The sequence below is a fragment of the Folsomia candida genome, unplaced genomic scaffold (assembly GCF_002217175.1).
Source record: "Folsomia candida strain VU population unplaced genomic scaffold, ASM221717v1 Fcan01_Sc003, whole genome shotgun sequence".
In the NCBI taxonomy this organism is placed as follows: domain Eukaryota; kingdom Metazoa; phylum Arthropoda; class Collembola; order Entomobryomorpha; family Isotomidae; genus Folsomia; species Folsomia candida.
The window spans coordinates 4,415,708-4,440,360 of NW_019091195.1; the positions used below are offsets into that span (position 1 = coordinate 4,415,708).

General features: G+C 36.4%; 6 protein-coding genes and 1 long non-coding RNA gene across 12 annotated transcripts; 3 read left to right on the forward strand and 4 right to left on the reverse strand.

The window, feature by feature from the left end:
• The first annotated feature begins 251 nt into the window (after positions 1-251).
• LOC110845544 (angiotensin-converting enzyme) lies at positions 252-7,614 on the forward strand. Its single transcript, XM_022091981.2, has 31 exons — positions 252-804; positions 992-1,241; positions 1,324-1,408; positions 1,496-1,575; positions 1,654-1,750; positions 1,837-1,900; positions 1,968-2,050; positions 2,120-2,352; positions 2,429-2,635; positions 2,713-2,768; positions 2,835-2,892; positions 2,976-3,221; positions 3,335-3,474; positions 3,535-3,597; positions 3,674-3,698; positions 3,806-3,924; positions 3,995-4,457; positions 4,521-4,629; positions 4,771-4,914; positions 4,997-5,185; positions 5,273-5,367; positions 5,448-5,588; positions 5,894-5,919; positions 6,006-6,023; positions 6,084-6,208; positions 6,321-6,460; positions 6,536-6,584; positions 6,743-6,797; positions 6,879-6,946; positions 7,008-7,167; positions 7,246-7,614. Exons 2-31 carry the CDS (start codon positions 1,017-1,019, stop codon positions 7,442-7,444), a joined length of 3,762 nt encoding a protein of 1,253 aa, XP_021947673.1. The 5' UTR covers positions 252-804; positions 992-1,016; the 3' UTR covers positions 7,445-7,614.
• LOC110845545 (glutarate-semialdehyde dehydrogenase) lies at positions 7,446-11,140 on the reverse strand. The gene is made up of 13 exons (XM_022091982.2): positions 10,532-11,140; positions 10,200-10,325; positions 10,021-10,107; positions 9,773-9,943; positions 9,611-9,694; positions 9,405-9,548; positions 9,192-9,288; positions 9,012-9,119; positions 8,826-8,881; positions 8,598-8,753; positions 8,342-8,511; positions 8,142-8,265; positions 7,446-8,061 (listed from the first exon to the last, which is right to left on the reverse strand). Exons 1-13 carry the CDS (start codon positions 10,580-10,582, stop codon positions 7,918-7,920), a joined length of 1,518 nt encoding a protein of 505 aa, XP_021947674.1. The 5' UTR covers positions 10,583-11,140; the 3' UTR covers positions 7,446-7,917.
• A 616-nt stretch (positions 11,141-11,756) lies between these two features.
• LOC118435098 lies at positions 11,757-12,675 on the reverse strand. Its single transcript, XR_004834500.1, has 2 exons — positions 12,326-12,675; positions 11,757-12,262 (listed from the first exon to the last, which is right to left on the reverse strand). It is a non-coding gene; the product is annotated as an uncharacterized LOC118435098 (long non-coding RNA).
• A 1,053-nt stretch (positions 12,676-13,728) lies between these two features.
• On the reverse strand, positions 13,729-14,744 carry LOC110847466. The gene is made up of 3 exons (XM_022094415.2): positions 14,606-14,744; positions 14,088-14,523; positions 13,729-14,008 (listed from the first exon to the last, which is right to left on the reverse strand). Exons 2-3 carry the CDS (start codon positions 14,287-14,289, stop codon positions 13,773-13,775), a joined length of 438 nt encoding a protein of 145 aa, XP_021950107.1. The 5' UTR covers positions 14,290-14,523; positions 14,606-14,744; the 3' UTR covers positions 13,729-13,772.
• A 50-nt stretch (positions 14,745-14,794) lies between these two features.
• Positions 14,795-16,161, forward strand: LOC110846047 (pre-mRNA-splicing factor Syf2). The gene is made up of 4 exons (XM_022092657.2): positions 14,795-15,129; positions 15,222-15,297; positions 15,415-15,778; positions 15,847-16,161. The coding sequence occupies exons 1-4, from the start codon at positions 14,998-15,000 to the stop codon at positions 16,010-16,012; spliced, it is 738 nt and encodes a 245-aa protein (XP_021948349.1). The 5' UTR covers positions 14,795-14,997; the 3' UTR covers positions 16,013-16,161.
• On the reverse strand, positions 16,053-20,969 carry LOC110846046. Of its 6 annotated transcripts, none has more exons than XM_022092655.2 (7): positions 20,699-20,964; positions 20,560-20,601; positions 18,799-20,471; positions 18,478-18,723; positions 17,645-18,395; positions 16,406-17,553; positions 16,053-16,327 (listed from the first exon to the last, which is right to left on the reverse strand). In XM_022092655.2, exons 3-7 carry the CDS (start codon positions 20,026-20,028, stop codon positions 16,235-16,237), a joined length of 3,468 nt encoding a protein of 1,155 aa, XP_021948347.1. In that variant the 5' UTR covers positions 20,029-20,471; positions 20,560-20,601; positions 20,699-20,964; the 3' UTR covers positions 16,053-16,234. The 6 variants fall into 6 exon arrangements, 5 of the variants coding, with proteins under 5 accessions (XP_021948347.1, XP_021948346.1, XP_035706251.1 ...); XR_002547556.2 differs by lacking the exon at positions 20,560-20,601 and having other exon boundaries at positions 16,055-16,327; positions 16,406-16,492; positions 16,567-17,553; positions 20,729-20,969; XM_035850359.1 differs by lacking the exon at positions 20,560-20,601 and having other exon boundaries at positions 16,055-16,327; positions 16,406-16,496; positions 16,567-17,553; positions 20,729-20,969.
• Positions 20,970-21,107: 138 nt separating this feature from the next.
• LOC110846196 lies at positions 21,108-24,574 on the forward strand. Its single transcript, XM_022092854.2, has 8 exons — positions 21,108-21,403; positions 21,475-21,540; positions 21,631-21,803; positions 21,881-23,073; positions 23,258-23,421; positions 23,540-23,649; positions 23,742-23,780; positions 23,929-24,574. The coding sequence occupies exons 2-8, from the start codon at positions 21,495-21,497 to the stop codon at positions 24,088-24,090; spliced, it is 1,887 nt and encodes a 628-aa protein (XP_021948546.1). The 5' UTR covers positions 21,108-21,403; positions 21,475-21,494; the 3' UTR covers positions 24,091-24,574.
• Positions 24,575-24,653: the final 79 nt, after the last annotated feature.

A 24,653-nucleotide genomic window follows, 5' to 3' on the forward strand; every position in this document is an offset into this window, starting at 1 on the left:
TACCATAAATAAATAAACACATAAGTTGGTGACGATCCATCCTTGATCCGGCAGTCGGTGAAAAACATTAGTGGTCACATTTAAACTTCGTCATTAAGCCTATGCAAATATTGGTTTAATGGAGAACACTAAGCCGCAGCCCAACTTATTGGGAAGAATGGTCGATGTCTGCAATTGTAATAGGTTTGGTCGGTCGTGGCTAATGGTCCCACAACAACCAGTCCAGAAGAACTTCAGGAGGATTGTTGTTCTTATTTTATGGCTGAAGCAGGATCATAATTTTTTCATTCAACCCAGTCAACATTCAACATTCTAGTTTCTACCATTATTGGTGGAATTGGATTCAGGAAAACAAACAGTCGTCACAATTTCTGATTTGCAGTGACGACTTGGATGATCGTCGAGCGTAAATCAGAATTATTAGTACTTTGCTGGTGAATCGTGTTTTTGTTATCGCATCGCCTGGATATGTACAAACAGCGTAATGCAACCACTTTTATGGAAAGTTGATTATTAAATTGCTGCACTTTTCGAATGTGGTGAATGGCAAATGTACATTACTTATTGAAATGAATGTGGAAAGAGGCGTGGACTAAGCTATATTGTTTTGTTGAACAAAAGTTCATTGCGCAGTCATTCCACATTAGTATTTAATAGTGAAAAGAAATCAAGTATCTCATTTCGCAACTCGCTGTACTCTCTGGCAAAACTCGTTCTGCACTTGTTTAAGTCTGGACATAAATCAAGAATAAACCAAGAATTCTGTCCGGTGGCCCAGCAAGGAAATAAATTGTGTCCAAGCAGGTAATACGATGAAGGAATCCAGTCGGCCATATATTTATTTGCATGGATGGCTTTGACCTTTAGTTTTTAGATGTTAATAAGATCTAGATGAGCTACTCGACTAAGCCAGTCCACCTTTGCTCCTCAGCAGTGGTGGTTGTGAACGTCTCAATAGAAAACATTTCCAATAAAACATTCCGAATTTCAGGGTGCCGATAATAAGAACGTGGACGATGGGGGTTGCAAAAACTCTGTACCTACTTACTGCATTACTTGCAACATTGTGGCATCCCACTGCATGCACCACACCCAAGTTAGCAGGGAAGGCGACGGACGACGAAGCAAGACAATATCTTGAAGAAGTACTAGAATCCAGGTACTCAGGGGCATGCAATACCCAAATAACGACGCGATGGGCTTATATAACCAACGTCACGACAGAAACTGCAGAAGCTTCGGTACAGCACTACGAAAATTAATACTTTAAGTTTAAAATGAATACACGCGAATTATGAGGTTACTTCTAATTACTGAATGTAGACGGCTGCAGACACGGCATTTTTAGAATTCCAGGCTAGTATTCAGGCAGAAATTTTGGCGAATTTCTCAAACTGGAGAGAGTTCAGTATGTTCACTATTTTTTATTAATTCTAATTCTCTTCAAGGTTTGGCTATGCAAAGTCGTGCTAAGTCTTTTTTTTACCATTTTCAGATGACTCTCAAGTTCGACGTGAATTCCAATATTTGTCGATAAAAGGACCTGCGCGAATGCCCCCCACAGATGTTTCAAATGTACTAACTATTTACATAAAAATAATACATAAAATCCAACCTTGACATATTAACATACTTGATTTTTGACAAGTGCAGATGAATAAATTGCAAAGCAGTATGGAAACTGCATATGCAACCGCTGCTGTTTGTGATTTCCGAAATTCTAGTAAATGCGACTTGCGCCTAGACCCAGGTAACCGCAGATTTTTAAGTATGATATACCGGTTATATGAACATGAAGTATCTTAAAATTAAGTGAAATAATTTTTATTTTTGAAGAAATTGAAGAAAAATTGCGCACAGCCACGGATTGGGACGAATTGGCATATTATTGGACTGAATGGTAAACGGCAGTAAAAGTAAATTAGGGATGGATTTTAACATTATGCATTTTTACCCTATGTATGTAGGCACAATGCTATGAGCAATGCCGTCAGACCTGCCAATTACACGCTTTTTATCAGATGGCAAAATGAAATGGCAAGGGCAAACGGTAGTCAAAATTTCGACTTACATCCATGAGAAATGTGTATTCATGCATCAGACTTTTCTAAAACTTTAGGTTTTAACGATATGAGCCAAATGTGGCTGACCGGATATGACGATGAGTCCCCTGACTTTGATGCTGTTATATTCAAGAGACAGATGCTTGACATTTGGGAAGAGCTTCGTCCGTACTACAACATTTTACACGCTTATGTACGAATGAAGCTTCGGCGACTTCCAGAATACCAAGACCGTATCACCAAGTATGGCTATTTGCCAGCTCACATTTTAGGAAATATGTGGGGACAGGTGAGTAACAGGGAATAATGGTTGCTGAATATGTAAAATAATGATAGACAATATTCATACACATTGACATCCATAGGACTGGGCGCATTTGGATAATAAAACGAAGCCATTCCCTAATGCCCCCTCTCTCGACGCCACCGACGCCATGATCAGAGCCAATTACACTACCCTAAAAATGTTTCAAGAATCCGACAAGTTTTTCACAGATTTAGGACTCTTGCCAATGACGCCAGCCTTTTGGAATAACTCGATGCTCGAAAGGCCTTCTGATGGACGAGAAGTGGTAATGATTGCATTTTACTAATTTAAATCTAGTCGCACAGTTGAATAATTATATGTTTTGTTCATATGAAATTAAAGGTTTGTCACGCTTCAGCCGAGGACATGTGTCTAGGCAAAGGAAGCACTGACTTCAGGTAAATAAAATATAATGCTTCAAAGGTTTCCGTTTTATTATAGCAACTGTGCCCAACTTTCTCCAGAATCAAACAGTGCACGAAGGTGACGATGGACGACCTTGTTACCGTTCACCATGAAATGGTTTGTTCAACTCATAATTATATACTACCTCATATGCTAATTAAACAACCAGGGCCTGATTTTGCTAATACGTAATTATGTAGGGTCACATTGAATATTTTTTGCAATATACTGATGAGCATTATATTTTCCGCGACGGAGCAAATCCAGGATTTCATGAGGCAATCGGTGATGCATTAGCTCTTGCGGTGGTCACACCAAAGCACCTTCAGTGCGTTCTAAACCTCGACCTCGGCTTGGATATTGACTGCAGTAATACGACCGTGTATCAGGCTGATACAGTTACAGAAACTGACTACAACTTTCTTTTCATTACTGCCCTGCAAAAGGTATAGTAGACATTAAGGATACGTAATAAGCAATATATTTATTTGCATATTTAAAATTATGCCATGCTTATACATAATACGTGTTTTATGGGGGTTCATTATCCTACGCGCAGTTTGTCTTTTTCCCATTCGCAATTTCAATGGATAGTTGGAGATGGGAAGTATTTGAGGGCAAAATGTCCGAATATAACTACAATACACGATGGTGGGAACTTCGCCAAAAAAATCAAGGGATTGAACCCCCTTTCCCGAGGTAAAGACTGACTGAACATTTATTCATTTCACCTATTCATATTATCATTGTCTATCCTAGAAACGCTAGCGACTTTGATGCCACTGCAAAATATCACATCGTGGCTAACGTTCCCTACATCAGGTAATCAAAATATCTTATCTCATAAAAAAATATTGGTGGTATGTATTAATTTCTATGCTGGTGGTTTATAATGCAGATACTTTGTGAGCCATATTCTTCAGGTATACGACTTTTACTATTTGCATGCTACAAAGAAATAAATAACTAACCAGTGAATTTCGAGGTTGTGCATTTTATGATGTGAATTAACGATATGATTACGATTCAGTTCCAATTCTATGAAGCAATGTGCAAGGCGGCCGGAGAGTTTGACCCAGACAACAATTCTTCAAAACCTTTGTACCAATGCGACTTTTCGGGGAGCAGGGATGCAGGAACTCTCCTCGGGTAAATTTAAATACATACTTTGCAATAAAAATATTTATGGTCTTTAGTTATATTTAATTCATATTTTTAGGAATATGATGAAACTTGGTTTTACACGAGGCTGGCCCACTGCACTGGAAGCAATAACTGGAAGTCGCAACATGTCCATTGCGCCATTGCTTAACTATTTCAAACCAATTTTCGACCTTATGCAGAAGGATCTCGTCGACAATGGAGAAGAGCCATGTTTTGGACCATCTTGTGAAGAAGTTGCCAAGAAATATTTGTCCGAAAAGCTGGAAAAGGAGGCTTCCGCCCTTCACACAAAGTCTGCCCATGCAGAATGGGCATATTCCACCAATTTGACAAACGATGAAGCGAAAAAGGAAGTAGAGAAAGTAAATTTAGAGTATTCAAGCTACGAAAAGAAAGAATGGAAGGAGTACATCAGCCAATTTAAATATGAGACGTTCAACGATTCAGCCATACGACGACAATTTAAATTCTTAAATGACATTGGAATTTCTGCATTGAATGAATCTGATGTGGTTGAGGTGAGCGATGATGAAAATACGATTTTGAAATACAACGCCCATTAACACAACCCTGATTTACAGTTTAACACAGTCTCGTCGGAAATGAAAAAGATCTACGGAACTGGCAAAATCTGCCCATTTTCTATGCAAGAGTGTAATATAACTACCAATGGTCTCTCCCTAAATCCAGGTACTTATTTGCATAATACTGCCGATAATATCAAATACATATTTACCAAAATTGTACGCATCAACTTAGTGAAGTAATTCCTTAAACTGACCACGTTACAATATTGGGTTTTATATTAAGTACATATTTGCTCCAAATTAGATTTGGAGGAAATCCTTGCCAAGGTCAAGGATTATGACGAGATGGCCTATGTCTGGAAGAGTTGGCGAGATGCGACAGGTGCCAAAATTCGCCCGTTGTACTACAAATATATCGATCTTCAAAATAAAGCTGCCAAAGCCAACGGTACGTATTATAAAGATAGCAAGAGAATTATTAACGGATACAATTACATACATTATGTGTATACTTGTTCATATAATTACAGGATATGACAATGCTGGAGAATATTGGATTCGAAAGTACGAGTCCCCGGACTTTAGAAAGGATTTGGAAGAGCTTTGGCAAGACGTGAAACCATTATATGCAGAATTGCATGCATATGTAAGGCACAAATTGGTCAAGGAATTCCCAGGCAAAGTAAAACCCGATGAACCTATCCCTGCTCATGTATTAGGTAATTCTACTGTGTGTGACATGTAATTGTAACTGCATTCTAATTTACTCGGAGTGAAAATTAATTGTATTCTAACGAACCTTGTAGGAAATCAATGGTCACAATCGTTTGATAATCTATACCATTTTGTCGTCCCCTATCCAAATGCTACATCCTTTGACATTACCGAAGTTTTGAAGCAGGTATTTCAGAAGATACTAAGAAGCAGTGGAAGTATGACTAATTTCTATAATTTCTTTCATTTTAATTATTTCGAATGCAGAAATTTACCCCGGATGTGGTTGGAGTTCGTGGAATATTCGAAGTGGCCAACGATTTTTTCCTCAGCCTAGGTCTACCCGACATGAAAATGGCCTACGGAGATAAGGCATTGATTGTGAAACCAAAGGATCGCGAAGTTGTCGTACGTCTCTGATGCACTTTTAAATTCATATAAATAAGCATCATTCATATCATAACAGTCAGGAAATTTATTTGCTTACGACTTTTTGAAAAATTCATACATATTTGTAATTTATAAATAAGCTATACATTTTGGGATTTAAGTGAAAATACTGTGTGCATGGGTGTTTCAAAATTTTAAACAAGCAATTTCTTGCTCATGGTTATGTTTAAGGGTCATGGACCCTTTAACCCGATAAAATATTGCTTGACTTGACTTGGGTCCGACATGGGTATAATAATAATATATCTTTCTTTTTAAAACAGTGTCACGCGTCGGCTTGGGATTTCAGGTATCTGATTTTAGGAAAAATTATACTGCATATGGCTTTAATTATGTACTCTACATTTACTTAATATATGATAATTATTTATTTAGCGATGGAAAAGACTTTCGGTAAGCACAACTCTAGCGTTCTAAACCAAACGAATTAGGTACATTAATCTTTGTATTAAGAATTAAGATGTGCACCAACGTTGATCAAAAAGATTTTATTACTATCCATCATGAGCTCGGACATATAAATTATTACCTTAATTATAAACACCAACCATTAACCTTTCGTACAGGAGCTAACCCAGGTGCGTAATTACTATAAAAATGTCGAGATTTATTTATTCTCATGCACGTGTGTAAAGTCATAATCATACTTTCTTTTAATTTTATTTCATGGTATATCAACATCAATCGTAGGATTTCACGAGGCTATAGGAGATGTCGTTGCTTTATCAGTGAGCACGCCCAAACACATGAGCACTATTGGTTATCTTAATTTTAGCGAATCGTCTCATGAATCTACAATCAATTACCTCACTCAAATCGGTCTTGAAAAGGTAATCCAATATTTAAAGAGAATAAAATGCAAATAGTTTTGGGTACAATATAATTATGTATGAACATGCATATAGATTGCATTTCTTCCATTTGGATATTTGATTGACAACTACCGTTGGAAAGGTAATTAACTGCAAATAAAATCTTATACAAGACATTCGACGTTCAAAGGACGCCACGCATTTCACATGACAAAGGAGCATTAAAACATACAAAAATACAGATATCAAAAATGGAACATACAGATTAACATGAGTTTGTGTTTATTTTGTTTCGAATAGTATTTGATGGTACGATTCCCAAGGATAAGCTAGAATATCACTGGTTGAAAATGAGGTACTCACAAGCTCTAAGATCTGAAATGGGACGCTAATTATTCTGGAAATACTTAATTTATACAATATAAAATCCGTCTAGAAATGAATACCAAGGAATTACACCTCCATTTAATCGGAGCGAAATGGATTTCGACCCTGGAGCAAAGTGTATGAATTTTAATATATTTGAAATGTCCCTATATAACTTATCAAATAATTTCTGATTTAGATCACGTGCCTGGTGGGACGCCGTACATCCGCTATTTTGTCAGTTTCATTCTACAATTCCAAATTCACAAGACCTTATGCGTTGAAGCAGGTCAGTATCCTCAAGGACCGCTGCATAATTGCGACATTTATAAAAATGCTGCAGCAGGAACCAAATTCAGGTTAATATGCCAATTTATATTAATTTTTAAATGTATTAATTGGCACAATCAGTACAATCGGTGTTCCATTTAATGCAGGAAATTGATGGAAGCTGGTTTCTCCAAAAATTGGCAAGACCTCTTGTTTGAGGTCACAGGAACCAACAAGTTGGATGCATCGGCAATTAAAGAGTATTTTAAGCCGTTGACAGATTTTCTGACAGAGTTACGAACCAGAGAAGGATATCCAATTGGGTGGTCGAATACAGAATTTGAAAAATTTTACACACCAAGTTAAATTATGTCGTTGATGAATATTTATTTCGTAGTATTAGTCACCTTTCTCAAAAACATTTGAACTTAATGTATCTATTTAAAGCTATGAGAAAACTTAATTAATTAGTGAACAAGGTTTATGGAATTATTTAAAGCCGTAAAGCAAATAAAAATAAAATCTTGGAAAAGTTATTGCAATACAATGTACTGGATATTTTTTATCACGGGTAAGTGTACGCTACTACGCCATTTCAATTAGCTTCACTTATGAACGTACACTTTTTAGGGCAATTTTAATATTGTTTCTGGAGTAGAAGAGTGTACGTGCAAGTATTGTTTTCTATGTATTTGTCTGTCATTTGTAAAGCCATATAGCACATTATTATTGTCAGTGAGAGCAAAAATGTGAGAATAACCTAGATCATTTGGAAGACGATTTTGAAGAGAACAACTGGGGTGTATCCATAGGTATACCCATGGATAGATACGGTTCAATTAGTTGAGACCCCCTATGCAAAAGTATTTAATATTGCAATACTCATCGAGCCCATGTTTAGACCCTTCTCGACCTAGTCCGCTTTCTTTAACGCCTCCGAAAGGAGCCTCAGCAGCAGAAATAATACCTTCATTTATACCAACCTGTAAATCGGAAATTAACGTTAATAAAGTAGTAATTAAAGTTCAACAACTAGAAAAAACGGGCTTTATAATAGATATACCATTCCATACTCCAGAGCATGCGAGACCCTTCGAATCTGAGAAAAGTCATTGCTGTAAAAATATGACGCCAGTCCACTACGAGTGTTATTTGCGATTCTAATGGCTTCTTCTTCCGTTTTAAATCTAATATATTACAGTATGTTAAATTGAAATATCTCATTTTTCTCCAATAATATTTATAATGTCGATAATTATTTACTTCATTGTCATTGCTACTGGTCCAAAAATTTCTTGTTGATAGCATAACATGTCTTGTTTAATATCAACCAACAAAGTAGGCTCGTAATAGGTACGTCCCAAAGAGTGATGTTTTCCACCAACTAATACTTTAGCACCTTTTTCTTTTGCATCGTCTACCATTGCTGCAACCTTTAATTAAATCAATGTTATATTAATAATCACCGCATTTCATACAGCTACTATTTTGTATACTTAGATTTTTTATGATTTTTGACCTTATGAAACTGGGCCATATTAATAAGAGGACCTATGTTGGTCTTAGGATCAAGACCATCACCAACAACTAGTTTCGATATAGCGTCCTTCAATTTACTGATAAACACATCGTAGACTTTATCTTGAATTAAAATTCTATTAGTGGCCACACAAGTCTGTTGTTAAAGATAAGTTTTTGTGTAATTAATTTGAAACTTTGGCTTTAAGTAATAAACCATACTACTGACCTGTCCTCCATTTCTAAATTTAGAAGCCATTGCTCCAACCACAGCATTATCGAGATCTGGAAATTATTACAATAATAAGAGCTTTGAATATGCAGTGTTCATAAGTCAATTGTGACATTTCGTTCAGCGGTATTGTAAAATATGTCAGCAGTTTGTTACAATTATTGTCAACCCGCATATACATACCTGCAGAATCAAACACAATAAATGGAGCATTTCCTCCTAATTCAAGGGCAAGTCGCTTAGTAGTTGATGCACACTGTTTATACAACAGGTTTCCAACCCCAGTGGATCCTAAATTGATACAAACACAATTTTAGTGCAGATCTAGCATTACAAATTAAAGACATTCGATTTTTTGATTACCAGTAAATGAGATTCCTCGGACTTCATGGCTCGTGCAGAATTTTGCTCCCACCCCTGCAGCGTGCTGTCGACTGGACGTAATTACGTTGATCACTCCCTGTGGAAAATTTCAGTTCAAATTTATTATTAAGATATATAAAGCATAAGTTTCAAGAGCTGATTTTAAAGTCAAATGAAAGATTCTCTTCCAAGAAGGTTACTTATTACGCTTACAAGAGGAATGCCAGCTTCTTCAGCAGTTGCTGCGAGCAGGATTGTCGACAGGGGAGTGTCCTCTGAAGGTTTTATTGTACAAGTGCATCCTGCAGCCAATGCTGCAGAAACTTTTCTTGCGATCATCGCCGTGGGAAAGTTCCACTGCAAAAATATATTAATATAATGTAATATTTATAGTCGTTGCGACAGTTTGGATAGCATACCGGAACCAGCATTGCCACCACACCTATGGGTTCTCTCACAAACATCATTTCCTTTGATTTTGCTGGGCTCGATAGAATCTCCCCCTGCAAGTAAACATTAATATATCTGTAGATATGGCTCAACTTTAACTCCCCTTGCATTTTGTACTTAAATAATTTTACATGAATTCTTCTAGCTTCTTCTGAATAAAATTCCACATAATCCGAACTGTAGATGATTTCTCCTAGAGATTCTGCCAATGGTTTTCCATTCTCTAAAGTTATGAGCTTGGCCATCTCGTCCTTTCTTTTTATAATTACATCATACCACTTCCTCATCAGCTTTGATCTTTCCTGTATATTGGTATGAAATTGATAATTTACATATTATTCTAAATTTTTATAATGTGGAATGTATGATCTCTCGTTACCTTTCCTGTCGTGTGTCTCCATGAGAGGAAGGCTGTTTGAGCGGCCTGGATAGAGGCTTCTGCATCATGCTCATCCATATCTGGAACCTATTTAAGGTACATGAATTGGCAATTAAGAATTTTTATGAAAAAACATTAAAATACTGTGCAGAACAATGCATATCGTATATATGGGGCACCTTAGCAAGCACTTGGTCCGTCGCAGGGTTGGTCACATCAAACGTCTTGCCCGACTTGGCCCCCACCCACTCTCCCATTATGTATCCTTTGTCGTGAAAATCCCTATGGCTGGTGCAGCTCAAAACCTGACACCACACCAAAATAAAATCGATACATGAAATTTACTACTCCGAAATCCTAGTCTAGGTTTACCTATACCCAGCTCACGGTACTGTATGCACAGCTTGCTGACATAGTATAGGTAAACCTAGACTACCGAAATCCATCGATCACTCCAACCAAATTAATTAAGTCAATTAAATTGAAATTGATTATTAATTAATTTAATTACCCTATTGACTTGAGGACTGCAGACAACGCGCTTCAGAACGACACCAATCATATTTGCTCCGAACTTTAATTTAAAAAGGTCCTTTTATTATTTTTAACTGATTGTGAGAGAAAGAGAGTACGTGCTGTCTTGTGGAGAAAGCAAAACTCAAAACTCCACTGGGAAAATTTTCTCCCTTGCTTATATTCTCTCCCGCTTTGTCTATGCGACCTGATCGGAATCACGCTTGCAAGTTAAAAATACGAGTATTTGGCAATGAGTTGCATAATAATGCTGTATTGGTCAGGTAGAAACAAGGCCTGACAGGAGCAGGTTAATTGATTGGGTGATCTAAAATTGCATGCGAACGAGCCACCATACCGACAGTCCTCAAACTAAACCACAACTAAACAGACTAAAATGACGATTTACTTCTTGTATGATGGCTCTCATGTTGGGGAAAAACAAGCAGATTGGAGTGGGGTCCATCCAACCACAATGTGTATCTAAGTTGGTTTATTGACCGTGGTCAGAAACATTAGTTAAGAATTACTTAAAAATTATTTCGAAAATATTTGTCATGAAGAAATAATGAGAAGTTGAAGGTTATCGTAATTTGGTAACAAGTTTGGTAACATGGTACCTGTACCTGACGTTGAAACTGAGTCTCAACAACCTCACAGAATTTTATACATACAATACATGCCTTGTATGTGTTGTATATAACATTCTAGTGATGGTGGTGATGAGTGATGACGTAATGTTTATGTTCTCAACCAAATCAAAACATCACGTGGCTTGCATTCTCGCTGAACAAAGAGCAATGGTACTCCCTCTGCTTATATTAATATAACTCTATGGGTAGAAATGAATCTTGCCACAAAAAGATAAACAACTATGCTTGATCAATGGTTAAATGTGGAGTGGATTCGGTAGATTATTTATGCGAAAACACTAGAATCAACTATGTAACTCTACATAATGCATAGTAAACCTAATCCTAAGTGAAATGAACATGTTGAAGGTCGTTTTAATACAATTTTATGAGCCGAATAAGCTAGCAGATTATTAGCAGTCATTTATTGTCATTAAGTGTGCAATGCATAAACAAGTCAATCCTCCAGACAGACATTTTTACAAACTTTTCGTAGCGAATATGCATATTCATATGAATGAATGAACGTGGCCCGTAAGTGATATGATGCTGCGATGGAGGTGAAAGTGTACGTACAAATTTGCATACAAATTTAGCACAATCAGTAATATATTTTGTCTTGTTAGTAAATTGGTTTATTTGGGCATTGGGATATTGCATTACTTTCCGGATAAATTTGTGTCTTATATAACGGACTACAATAAATTCTTGATAGTTGGACCACTTGGACCACGTGTTGGGTGGGAAGAGTCTTGGCTGTCGAAATAAGTAGAGAAGTTGAATCTCACTTATAATTTCAAAGTGACAAGACCAACTACTCCACTTAGTTCGAAACCACGTTATGTAATCTTTGTCCATGGAAGCTGTCCATGCTGTCCATGATGATGTCGTGATGACGATGATGATGATGGCGCCCCTCGTTTGGGGCTGTTCTCTCTTGACCGAGTGACGAATTGCCGAGAGTCGTTGTCCAGATAATTGGCACGATTAGTCAGTATTTCCTGCTGTGAAGACTCCAGCTCCGGCTGGTGTTATAGTGAGAGAGTGAAGTTGGTGATGATAAAATCAAGGATGCTAATTGGGTCAAAATTGGTGAGCTGGAAGAGTTAGATCTGGCATGATACAAAGTTGGCAATGCTGAGACCCAACTTCCAACTCACCGTGACACCCGTTTTGTCCTCGCGATCACCCCCCCGGTCACGGCCCCACGAACAAAAAATCCCCAATTTTATTTGAAATTCTGCAAGTGAAGTTGAAGTACCACGTATGTAATACCTGGATTAACAATATGGAATGAAATGAAACACTGGCCCAGAGTGAAATAAGAGTGCAGAGAGGATAGAATGAGACAAAACTTGATTTATATATTCGTTCTGGGACTCGAAATAAGGCCAGAGTACACAAAAAGTCCAAGAATTGAGTAAACTAAAGATAAAGTTAGAGTCAAGAGTAAAGTGAGATAACAGTATTTGTATTATTTCAGAATGATGTTGATAACACACAATCACACATAAATACAGGTACACGTATACATACATATCGCAGGCATTCTACTTAAAATATCATGTCAAGTGGAATTGAATTTAGCCGTTGATGCTTTCCCAACCCAATGGACAAACTCGTGTAGTTGTAGTCGTGTGTATTATTGTGAGGAAAATCATTTCAGTTAGAAATCGGTTACCACTTTGAGGATGAGTACAAATTTATGTTGTGTCGTTAATTTAATCTGCAATTATCGCACTTTGCTATGTTCATGGATATATGTATGTACTTTCTAAAAATCATGTCATGTTAAAGTCATGTTATGCAGCTAATCAAAAGGCGTCTCATGCACGTTAAAATTGGAGATAAAAAACTATGTATTTAGGATCATGCAAAAAATTATAAAGCTTAATATAGTACATAGTATGCATGTACTACATACAAGTTTCTAGAAGAAGTGATTTCATCTGTTTTCAAAATTTATATATTCATATATTTTTGCATGGAACAGGTTTACTTTTCTGAAATGTGGGCAAATATTCATTAGTTTGCAGGGATGAAAAAAATCAGGAAATGGAACGGAAAATGTATCATAATAAATAAGGGCAACAATCTGAGGATGTCGTCTTAACCTGTCAAACAACGATAAGCTCAAATTGCGACTGTACGATAACAGAATTTCGTACAACTTGTCTCAATTCAAACTTAAAAAACAATGGGATTACAAAAAATTAGTATTGACAGAGACTGGATGTCTGCTTCAAGATAGTGAAATAAAGTCAACGAAATCCAGTAATAATAATACCGTCGTCTTCTGCAAACAGTGCAATGGAGTATGCATATCACGCTAACACTTATTCATGTCTCTTGGTGTGAAAGATTAGCTCAGTAAGTAAACACAAAAGGGTTGAGTAAACGTCGGTCAATTTGTTTTACCAAACTGTATATGAATTGTAATAATGGTGTGGTAGATAAAGTATTCGATACGATTGTAAAATTCTTTGCATTTTTATTATTCATTCATTTCTTTAAACTCTTGACACAGAAACTTATAAAATACAAAACTTTAGAGAGATATTTGTCTAATTTTTTGACACTGCCCTAAAACAATTATGATTATGACTATTATAATGACTCGTCCATACTCATGTTGGACGCGTTTGTGTTATTGACGGTGCCAAGACTATCATTGACAATCAGGTTCAACATTCCTTCATCTAAAGTATTGTTAATCAGGTTCAAACCACCGCTGTCAGCTCCAGAATTGTCACCATTATTGGTTGGCGTGACGGGATCTCCTATGTCTGAAATGGACGCACCTCCAACAGCAGATGTAATGGCAGTTGCACTGTTGAATGATCCTTTAACAAATGATTATAATAATAAAAATTATGCTCCTCACGAAAATGTTAATAGTTAAAGGTTGAAGTAATTGCATACCTTGATTTGACCCCACGTTGCTAGAAGCCCGGATTGGTCGAAAACCTAGTCCGATTCTTTCTTGACGTACCAATTTCTGTGCATCTGCAGCAGCAAGGACGTTTCCGGAAGGATTCTTCTTCTTTTCAAATTTTTGAATGTACTCAAAATCATTGAGGTCTTCGAGTTTTAATTCAATTCGTGTCGGCGACCGGCGAATCATTATTATGAATGAAATTGGCAAATTGGTAAAATAAAGTTACGAATTAACTAGAAACTGTTGTCTGTTCAATATTGTTCGTAGTTCTGTTTAAAATGCCTGATTGTCACGATTAACAAAATTGTTTAAAACGACGTTTAAATATAAATTATATTTAAATTATATTATATAATATTGAATTTGAATTAATATGAATTAGGTTAGGAATTTAGGAATCCAAATTTAGCAATTTAGCATCTAGGAATACAATTCAAAATTTTGCAGGTCAATATTATTGTTGTAAATACTACTAGTTCAAGATTTCAACATAAATACTTACAAATTAAGTGATATAATATCACTGATATTTATGGAAAGTAAAAATAGTAAAGTCGTTTTTGTTTTGTTTTAGAGATCTTTTTATTTTGAAAATCAAATGAAACTCGAATGCATTTCACCCCAACCCATTCTTGTCCGTCTCAAATGAGTGTCTTGGCGCTACTTACCAAACCTTTCTCCTTTTTGTGTTTTGCAAGGTTTTCGATTTTAAATTCACCTTTTAAAAATTAAAAGAAAATAAATACTAATTACAAATTTATATATCGAGTGGTATCTCCGTTATATCTACTCTGCTACAAGGTGACTTTGAATAAATTTCCAGGAAATATCAAGTAATTAAAGAATACTTCGTCAGAAGAACTTCTCTAGTTTGCAGTTAGTCAAAAACAGAAAATGAGTGACGCAAACGTAACTGAGAACGTTGCATCGACATCATCGAAAACTGCAGCCTCGGGTACATCAGTTGGTGACGCCAAAAAGAAATTTGAGCGCATGGCAAAATTACGAGAACTGCACAATAAGCGAGTATGACATTCTTTACTGAACTAATTCATTCGCACTTTCAGTAATTGAAGATTTTTTGAACGATTAATAATTGTGTTGCGTTTGTTTTGTAGAATGAAGCTCGGAAACTGAACCATCAAGAGGTCCAAGAAGAAGAGAGACGAGCCAAGTTGCCAGCAAACTTTGAAGGTTAGAAAAATTAATGTTGTAATAAATTATTTGCAACGCGTTTGATTATAAAATTAAAATATTAGACCTCTATTTTCCTACAACCTTTGACTTGACTTTTTTAAATTTTATTTGAAGCTCGGAAACGACGTGCAGAATGGATTTTGAACGAGGAGAAAATCCGAGCCAAATGCGAAGAGGATGGCGAAGATTTCGACCGAGTTAAACTGCTTCACATTCAGGCTGACGAGTTGGATAGAATGGATCGACTCAAATCCCGTAAGAAAAATCCAGACCAAGGTTTTTCCACCTATGAAGCAGCAACGGTGCGACAACACAACAGACTCGTGCAGAACATGAAGGTTGACCTTCAAGCCTATCAAGAGGAAAAGGAAACGGTGGGTGAAGATGCATTTTATGCCGGAAGAGACACCTTGGTTCATGGTCTGCATAAGGATAAACCAGAAAATATTGATAAAATGGTTCAAGATTTGGAGAAACAGTAAGCTTTTAATTGCGTCTAAAGTCGAGAGTTCTGCTGTTATTTCATAAATGCACTTGTTTTTACAGGGTGGGAAAAAGGGACAAGTTCAGTCGGCGTAGAATGTACAACGATGAAGCAGACGTTGACTACATTAATGAGAGAAACATGAAGTTCAACAAAAAGTTGGAGCGATTTTACGGCCAATATACTTCAGATATTAAGCAAAACTTGGAGAGAGGAACAGCAATTTAAATATTTCTATGATAATCCACTTCCGCATCGCATAACGTTGTTAATTTTTGAAGGACAGGTTTTACATTTATTTACATGATAATTTAATGTCACCAATTATTACGTACACATATAATTATGTAATGAAATAAACTCAAAATTTTGTAATACATTCTTTTGATATTACATATAAGTACTTTATACTTTACGAACTGCTTCAACATAAAAATGAACTATTAATCATTAACGTTGCTGAATTTGCTCGTCAATGTGCCGAAGAATTAGTTTCGCCTTAGATCTCGGCATTGGTTTTAATCCATATCGTTTAAGCTCTTTCTACAAAAGGGATAGTATATTAGTTTATTAATGATGGATAATTAAGTAACTTAATAATCCATTGTATTTTCACTTTACCTTTAATATGGGGGTGTCGATGGTGCTGTAGTTCATGTTGCCTTTTTGTTGAGCAGAGGGTCGTTTGTTAGGTGTGGACTGGGTAACCTTTCTAGTTGGAGTAGGCTCTTGAGATAAAGCCCTTTTTTGTCTTTGATTTTTTCTACCATTATTACTTTTACCTGCCTTTCCCTTTCCGTTGAATGGATTTTGACAATTCAATTCAAGATTCTGACTAAATGTGTCAGTGTTACTACGACTAGGAATTGGGACGAGGTCTGATTGCGGTACAGCAGATTTGTTCTTTTTGTTAGAAATAGGAGAAGGACATGGGGGAAGAGGCGAATGATTTTGAAGCAGGACGGAAGGAAGGTTGAGGAAGCAGTCGTCATCATCATTTCCAAAAGGATCATCTTCAATAATATTTTCTTTGACGGGTTCGACACGATCCACACAAGAAGGACTTTGTCCATACTGTTCAGGAAAAACACAAGGATCACGGTAAGAATTAAGAGGCGATAACTGGAAACTATTGTTACATTCGGAAAGGGTAGTAGCAACGTGGCTCTCATGAAGTGTCATAATTTCTCTTTGGAACGAACTACTACTTGAATCTTTTTTTAATTTCTTAAACGTCTTTTTACTTTGGTCAAGATTTACAACTCTACTTGAATCACTATATATATTTAACACTACATTGTCGTCATCTATTTCCTCAATGTCTATCAACTTATGTTTTTTATTTGCCTGTGACTCATCCCGATTTAGAGAAGATATAAAATCAATATATCCTGCCACTTGAGATGTTGTGAAATTATAACAAGGGGGGAACAGCGAAGCCAGGTCTTGTGGACTTTTATAATGTTTTGGTGACAGTAAAACTCGATGTTGCGAGTCTATTACTGGATTTAGTTCATCGTCGATTATGATTTTTGAATTATCGTCATCAGCATCGCTGTTCTTGTGTTTTGTTGATACGGGATTCTGTTGATCTTCATTGTTTATCTTAAGTTCACTGATATACTCTTCTTCAAAGTCTTCCAAATCTTCAAACATATCTCTTGATCCCGCATCTTCATTATCATCATCATCATCATCCTTGTCATTCTGATTACCCAGCGTGCATTCCTGAATATTTTGTTGTTGCATTGACTTGTCATTTTTAGGTCCTGAAATAAAAGAAAGTCGGTTAAGGTAGGTAAGTATGGTTTTATACGATAGAATGAATTAAAATGTAGATTGAAATGTGTTATAAAATACCTAGTAAATTAGTTTCGGTCTTCAGCGCGTCCTCTTCATCTAGAAAAAGGTCCAAACTCATATTGGAACGAACACTTCGATTTCGATTGCAACTTTCTCTTAATTGCAAATTTGGAGGTTTATTGATTGAAGTAGAACACATCAATTCAACACAATGTTGTTTATCCAAGTCAACTGATTCTCTTGTGGTACATTTGGATATGGGCAGGTTATGATGTGTGGGCGGAGTGACCAGTTGGGGTGTAGAGCGGTGTTTGTCTTCTACTAGTATGCCAGATTTGGCAGAGTTTGTCGTGGTAGTATTAGCAGCAGTACTAGTGGTAGAGGTGGTCACGACCACCTCCGTCAATTGAATACCATATCTTGAACCCAACTCCAACACATCCAAAAAGTCCTGTCCTTCCAGTGGCTTTAGTTTACCACAGTACAAGAATTTTACAAAAGCCTTCACAGCAAGGTGAGAGAAACACGTTAATGAAATAATATCTCGCACAGTTTTCCCGTTTGATGTATTCTCCTGTACAATTTCAGAATAAAGTTTACGACATCGTGCCATGATGATCAATTTATGAGCTTTGATTGGTTTCTCTTCTCTGCCATATACTGTCAGATCAGTCATTTCCTTATTCACGAATATCTGAAGCAAATCATTACTAAGTTTTGACAGCAGTGGGGTGGATGATGAACTTTTGCAGTTATTATTTAAATTGGGTGCGTCGACTGTGATGACTTTCGGGGGCGTAATTTCACACTAAAAAATAAAATAATAAAAGTAGTTAAAAAATTATTATTTACAGAATCGTAAGTATTTGACTTTGCCAGTATTTAACAACCTTATTGTTTTGTAATCGTGATGAATTGCTGACGATTTTTACTTCAGGGACGACACAGTTTGGCCTCGTTGATTCGGGACTACTTGTAGTGTGAACTTTTTTAAGTGAACCCAGGTCTGTCTGAACGGAGTTTCCCAATTCCGCAAGTAATCGAGATTTAGCGTCAGAAACTGCACTAATCGAATATGTTCTGGGAGAATCAAAGGATGAAGAAGCAGAACTGGCTAAAGACCAAAGAGGACTTGTCTAAAATGATAAATAAATCCATTAATTAAAAAGACATGTATTAAAATACATGCATCACTAACATTGCGCTCTTACTTTGATCTTGTACTTTTCCAATCGTTTAGAAAGTTGTAACAAGCCATGACTTGGATTCTCTCTAACATTAAAGTCTTCATGTTTATTACAATTTGCTTCGCTTTCGTCCAAGATCGTCCCAAGACGCTTCTCAATTTCGGATTTCTTATCACTATCGGTTGCAGTGCACAAAGGGAGGAGTGCCAAATTTCCTCTTTTCCCCCTTCTGACAGGCTTACTTGGTTTGGACTTTGTTTGTTGGACCATAATATTAGGTATTTGGATGACAGGTCGTATTTCAATTTCTCCCTGAAGATCGTTCTCAACAATGAAAGCATTTTCATTCTGTTTCCTCCTCTCAACTTCCTCATGAAGTGATTCCGAAAGTGCTATTGCCAATTCTAGTTCTGGGTCTTGCTTCTTTCGCCTAGTGGGACGTGAAGCTTTATTTCCAGTTCTAGAATTAGCACAGCCTCCTCGACGGGAACCGACAGCAGCAGACGACGAAGGTCCTCCGTGGAAACCAGGATATGCAATCCCTAAACCTTCCCACTCTTTGATTTGTTTCTCTTGAAGCTGGAGAGCCTCAAATATTTGATTTAAAGGAAGATTTTTTGCACAAGCCTTAATATGAACAGATCCAGCAAGTTTGTCTGTCAAATGCTTCCAGCAAAATGGACAAACTGCTTCCGGTCGATGAGCCACTTTAGTAGACATTGACTCCAAATCTGCATCTATGTTACCTTCTTGATAATTTTCTTCTGTTGCATGTACCTTGTTGTCTTTCTTGCCATTATTTGTGTTTCGTATTGGGGATTCAGCCTTGCACGAACGTTTTTTGGATTGACCTACTGGGGACTCTAAAATATCATCTTCCGGAATCTTATTTTTGTCAGGAATATATATCTTCTTGTCATCAGGCACATAGATATATTCGCTGGTAATAGTAGTACTAGTACTTGTTATAGACTTGCTTTGATTTTTCTCCTTACGACTTTTTCCAACTCCGTCAGATCCTTTGATTTGTTTAGGATTTGTGATATGAATTTGTATGTTATTCTGCTCGTCAGATTTATTCTTCCTTTGTCTAGCGGGTGCAGCAAATTCTTTCGACCTTGGTTTTTGAAAATCGTCGTCTTCTGAATCTGAGGAAACTTCAAATATTTTTTTGCTCGTGGTACTTACGGGTTTCTTTGGAGGCGCTGGAAGCTTAATCGCTGGTGGTTTCTTGTATTTGTTTAATTTATTCATTATATAGGATTTTGAATTATTATGAAAGAAGCTTTAGAAAAAAATAATATTTATATCCTACTCATAAACTACGTATCGTAATAATAAACTCACTAAAGCCCTAATCACTTTAAAAAACACACTCGCATTAATAGGTAGCTACTTGTCTATGGATAATCTGTAGAGAATAAACATCGCTACATAATTATTCATCTTTCTGTTGAGCTTGAACGTCGGATTTCTTATAACTGGCCAATTCCTTTTGGAACTTTCTTGTTCTTGTAAAGTCAGAGTGTTCCTGAATATCTATGTCCAAGAACGCTTTATCCATAATTTCTTTGGTGAGCGTTCCCGAAATTACATTCCCATCCATCCGTTTAGCAAAATAGTCCTTTAACCACAGAGGATCCTTGTCCACACCTTCTTCTGCTCTTTTCCTCAGCGTCTTTGACAACGGGCTAAATCTGTAAGATCGAAACCTGAATCAGTATAATACTTAGCTTATTCTTCTAGTGAGTAAGTGGTTATAAAGCTACTAGTCCACTTTCGTACAGCAAGTAAATGCAAGAAAAAACATCCTACACCTGTTGTGACCTGCACCATATCATAAACATGTATTCATAAATGTATTCAGTATGCGTATGAATCTGAATTGATAAGCTAATGTCCATCTTGATCTACAATAACTAACCAACAGAATTTGAAGTTATTTGATAATTACGCTAGCAGCAGCCCCCCAAGGACGACCGAGTATCCGACGACACCTCGAGCGATCTTGATTCGTAGGAAGTAGGCTTCACTCCCTGGGAAGTTATCCTTCCAGTAGCCCATCTAGCTGTTCTGACAAATCTTTCAAAATGGAATATTTTCTTGTTTAGGCAATATTCAGTTTAGGCAGGTATTTCAAAATTTTCGTTCCGATGACGATTTTGTTTTTTTTTCAAAAAACTCATGAACAATGTGACCAGTGCTCCCGCAATTGGCGTGCACATGAGATGAGACTCTTCTTTAGTTGGGTGAATGGAGATGGAGGTGTGCATGGATGGATGGTGTTTACATTTTTCGGGATAAAGAATCTAGTGGCAAAAGAGAGATGAAGAAGAGAACGACAAATTGTGAAGTTGCAAATGAGAAATTGTTTTGATAGGAATATGGATCACATTGCAATGAAGATTAAAAAGTTATTTGTAGTAAATTATCACGTGCGCTAAGGATAAGTGGATACTTATTATTAGGCAGAATCCGTTATCCTCGTGTGGCAGCAGAAATTTATTTTATTTATTTCTTTATTTCGTGTCGTCGTGCGTTGCTTTGCTCGTCAACCATCTTCTGTCGATTGAATTAACTAAAATAATCGCAATTAATTTTGCAATAATTATTATTGGGAAACTATATTGTAAGTATTGTAATAAGACATACTAATAAATTAACTTGGTAATGTTTTTATGCTTTACGTATGTTTTATAGAAAACCTCTACAAACATAAAATGTCGTACGACGAGTTGACAGCAGAATTAAAAAGTCTAAAAAAACGTATGATTTTAATCTGAATTGTTATGTCGATTTATGAAAAAACTATATTTGTCGGATTGTTATATATTCATTGGACATCTACTGTTTTAGGTTTATACACGTTCAAGTTGAAAGGGATGGAACTTCATCAACGTGCTAGGAATCATATTTCGACTCACCGGGCGGAAATGTTTGGTCAGGGCAGTGCTCAAGAAAAGGAAGTGGACATGAAGTTTGCAGCCTTTGGTCCTAATCCTCAGTCAATCCCACTTTCAAATGAATACGTTAGTGGGCTTTCATATTTAATCATCTTTTCATAAGTTGACTATCTTAATTATTTTGTTTATTGCATCTATAACAGATTTTGGAAATGATTGCATATCATCTCCCCTGGAAGGATTTGCAAAATTGTAAAAAAGTTTGCAAATTATGGAATGAGGAAATGTCTAGATGTGAAATGAAGCGCAAATCAATCGTGGTAGCATCCGACGAGGATTCAGATATTGTGACCGACTTGGTGAGGCAAAAGACACGTGGAAATCTCGTCTCTTTGTCGACACTCGTCATTCTATCCACATCGTTGGACACGAAGCCTGTTCAACTAGTAGTAAATCATTTTGGAACCACACTGAGCAGTTTAAGACTGGACGAATGCACTATGACTGCGCAAGAATTGTATCTCATTTTGAGGGACGTCCCAGCTCTAGATCATCTGTCGGTAAAATCAAATGAAGTCACGCGTCGCAGGAATGTCCCAGCTCGTCGAGATGGATTCTCGCCATTGGATCAAATCACATCCAACGTATTCACTCCCACTTTGGTGCTTCACTATTTAAGAGAATTAAGCTGGGAGGATGAACGAGATGTTACTGCATTAGAAAGGCTGCCTAGAATGTGTCCCAACTTGGTGTCCTTGCAAATTTCTAATCTTGGAGCGTGTCAGCCGGACTTGTTTCAAAATTTGAACTGGAAAACATTAAAAGTCCTTGATTTAAAACTTGGTTGGAATACGCGAATTAAGCAGATTAATTACTTTCGATCCTTCTCAAAGATGGGATTGAAACTAAAGAGTTTATTTTTAAAGAACATCATGCCTGATGGATATAACAGGATGAAGGAATTTAAAAAGTTCTTGGAATGTTCAAAAAAATCTTTGGAAGATCTCCGAATTACTCGACCCGTTAGTGATCACGTGGAAATATCAAGCCGTTTATATTCCCCGTTTCCTGTTCGCATGAATTCCTTAAAATCTCTGACCATTGATATGGAATTTGTAACCTCGCTTAACATAATAGATCATCTCCCTGTCCTGGAAAAATTGAGCTGTAAATGTAATTACTGGATCAATTGGTGGAAAATTCTAAAAAAGACTACTCTACCAAAAGTTCAGCGTTTCATCAACGAAGTATCCCTCGGAGCAATAGACAATGATTGTTTAAAAAAAATTATCCAAGCGTTTCCTAACATTTTGACCCTGGACATCACGGAGGATCGAGTTGACGATACGTTATTTAGCACAATTTGCGGTAACCTGCCGCGACTTCGAATTCTTAGGTAATTTTTGTCTAATATGAAAAGCACAGTAGATTGAATTGCGTTTACTAAAAAGAAAATCCGCAATAAAAATTCCAAAATTATTTTGCTAAACAATTTTTAAAAAAAACTTTAAAAAGCGAATTTCTGGAAAATTGAATACCTGTTCTACTAGGATAACCATTTTAATCTTTGTAATTCTCAGGATAAGAAGCTCAATCAATCACAACCGACCACACTTATGTTTGACTGATCATGGAATAACTGGAATTTCACAGGATGAATGCTCAAAATTAGTCTTGGAGGAAGATTTCCAGGATGAAAATGTGGAATCTCTCCGAACTCAGCCAAATATACGTAATCTAAAAGGTAATTAATTACACTTTTTTTGTTTCTGGGGTGCAAATGAATCGGTGTATCAAGATAATATGCAGCACTATCTACATAATATGAAATTTAATTATTGTGTGTCCATTCCTTGTTTCAGAATTGCATATACTAGAAATTAATTGCGCCCCAAAATTGAGCGATCTGACCTTATTTCATGGACTCGTAGGACTTCCATCACTAGTCGTCATTCATCTTCCCACCTGCTTGGTAAAAATTAAAAAAAAACATACATATTGCGCATTACTTAAAGCCAGTTAAGCAAGACATAATAAAGTTACCCAATTATTACAAATTTTCAGATTACTGATGCCAGTTTACAACGATTTCCAAATTTTCAAGTATGTATATCTATTAAAATTCGAACACGTACAAAAGTACTGATAGATCAAGGAATACATAATCTAATACATTGGTTTAACCCTTCATTTTTCCGTCACGGAAACCATACAGCTTTGTCTTGCTAAATAGTGATTTATTACCATGTAGATTTCAAGAGATCCAGACGGAAGTCGACGAATTCGGGTGAAAGCTACAATGAACGAAAGTGTGTCCACTTTACTAAACTTGGTCGCAGATGGTTCCGTCATGAAAAATCCGCTGAGCCTTTTTGGTGAACTGGTTGCTGAACTTAGTGAATTTCCTGGTTGATATTGGCAAACACAGAATAAGTTATTCAAATACCTTTATAATTTGTTGTAATCTCATACGCCATGATTACTGGGTGTCATTATTAGAGACGTTGAGCAAGAGTACAATATTGTAAAAAAATGATTGTATGTAGAATCACAATCACAATCTATGATTGTATGTTCTTGAGGTTGAGCAAGAATATTTTATGGGAGGATTGTAATTCTCATTAATTTCCGGCGGCAGATTTGAAATTCCTTCAAGTTGGGTATATGAGTACAATACAATGCTGCCTGGAGACGGAGATTTTTAATCCTGAGTTTGACTAAAAGTTTGACTAATTTTGATTTTTCCGCTGTGTTTACAATCGCAAAATACAATCATGTACTCTTGCTCAACCTGTCTATTATTTAAGACAATAGCAGTATTTTTATATTCCCGTATATTAGTACTTTCTACAGTACTTTTCCCAATAAAAATAAGTCAACCCGTCTGAATTAACATACATGGACTGAAAATTAAATATTGTAGCTTATGAACTACATAATCATTTAAGTAATCAGTATATCATCACCATTTCCATC

Bases quoted from the DNA above. Each gene is read 5' to 3' on its own strand.
- LOC110845545 (XM_022091982.2), bottom strand. From the start codon at position 10,582: ATGATTGGTGTCGTTCTGAAGCGCGTTGTCTGCAGTCCTCAAGTCAAT. The intron at 10,108-10,199 runs GTGCCCCATATA...TACCTTAAATAG, and splicing joins CGGACCAAGTGCTTGCTAAG to GTTCCAGATATGGATGAGCA. The intron at 8,754-8,825 runs GTCAGTAGTATG...CTTTAACAACAG, and splicing joins AATTTAGAAATGGAGGACAG to ACTTGTGTGGCCACTAATAG.
- LOC110847466 (XM_022094415.2), bottom strand. From the start codon at position 14,289: ATGATTCGCCGGTCGCCGACACGAATTGAATTAAAACTCGAAGACCTC. The intron at 14,009-14,087 runs GTATGCAATTAC...CATTTGTTAAAG, and splicing joins CAACGTGGGGTCAAATCAAG to GATCATTCAACAGTGCAACT.
- LOC110845544 (XM_022091981.2), top strand. From the start codon at position 1,017: ATGGGGGTTGCAAAAACTCTGTACCTACTTACTGCATTACTTGCAACA. The intron at 2,893-2,975 runs GTTTGTTCAACT...GTAATTATGTAG, and splicing joins TTACCGTTCACCATGAAATG to GGTCACATTGAATATTTTTT. The intron at 6,798-6,878 runs GTACTCACAAGC...AAATCCGTCTAG, and splicing joins TATCACTGGTTGAAAATGAG to AAATGAATACCAAGGAATTA.
- LOC110846047 (XM_022092657.2), top strand. From the start codon at position 14,998: ATGAGTGACGCAAACGTAACTGAGAACGTTGCATCGACATCATCGAAA. The intron at 15,298-15,414 runs GTTAGAAAAATT...TTTTATTTGAAG, and splicing joins GTTGCCAGCAAACTTTGAAG to CTCGGAAACGACGTGCAGAA. The intron at 15,779-15,846 runs GTAAGCTTTTAA...TTGTTTTTACAG, and splicing joins GTTCAAGATTTGGAGAAACA to GGTGGGAAAAAGGGACAAGT.
- LOC110846046 (XM_022092654.2), bottom strand. From the start codon at position 20,028: ATGAATAAATTAAACAAATACAAGAAACCACCAGCGATTAAGCTTCCA. The intron at 17,554-17,644 runs GTATTTTATAAC...CTTTTATTTCAG, and splicing joins GACCGAAACTAATTTACTAG to GACCTAAAAATGACAAGTCA. The intron at 16,328-16,405 runs GTAAAGTGAAAA...TCCCTTTTGTAG, and splicing joins TCGACACCCCCATATTAAAG to AAAGAGCTTAAACGATATGG.
- LOC110846196 (XM_022092854.2), top strand. From the start codon at position 21,495: ATGTCGTACGACGAGTTGACAGCAGAATTAAAAAGTCTAAAAAAAC. The intron at 21,541-21,630 runs GTATGATTTTAA...CTACTGTTTTAG, and splicing joins ATTAAAAAGTCTAAAAAAAC to GTTTATACACGTTCAAGTTG. The intron at 23,422-23,539 runs GTAATTAATTAC...TCCTTGTTTCAG, and splicing joins AAATATACGTAATCTAAAAG to AATTGCATATACTAGAAATT.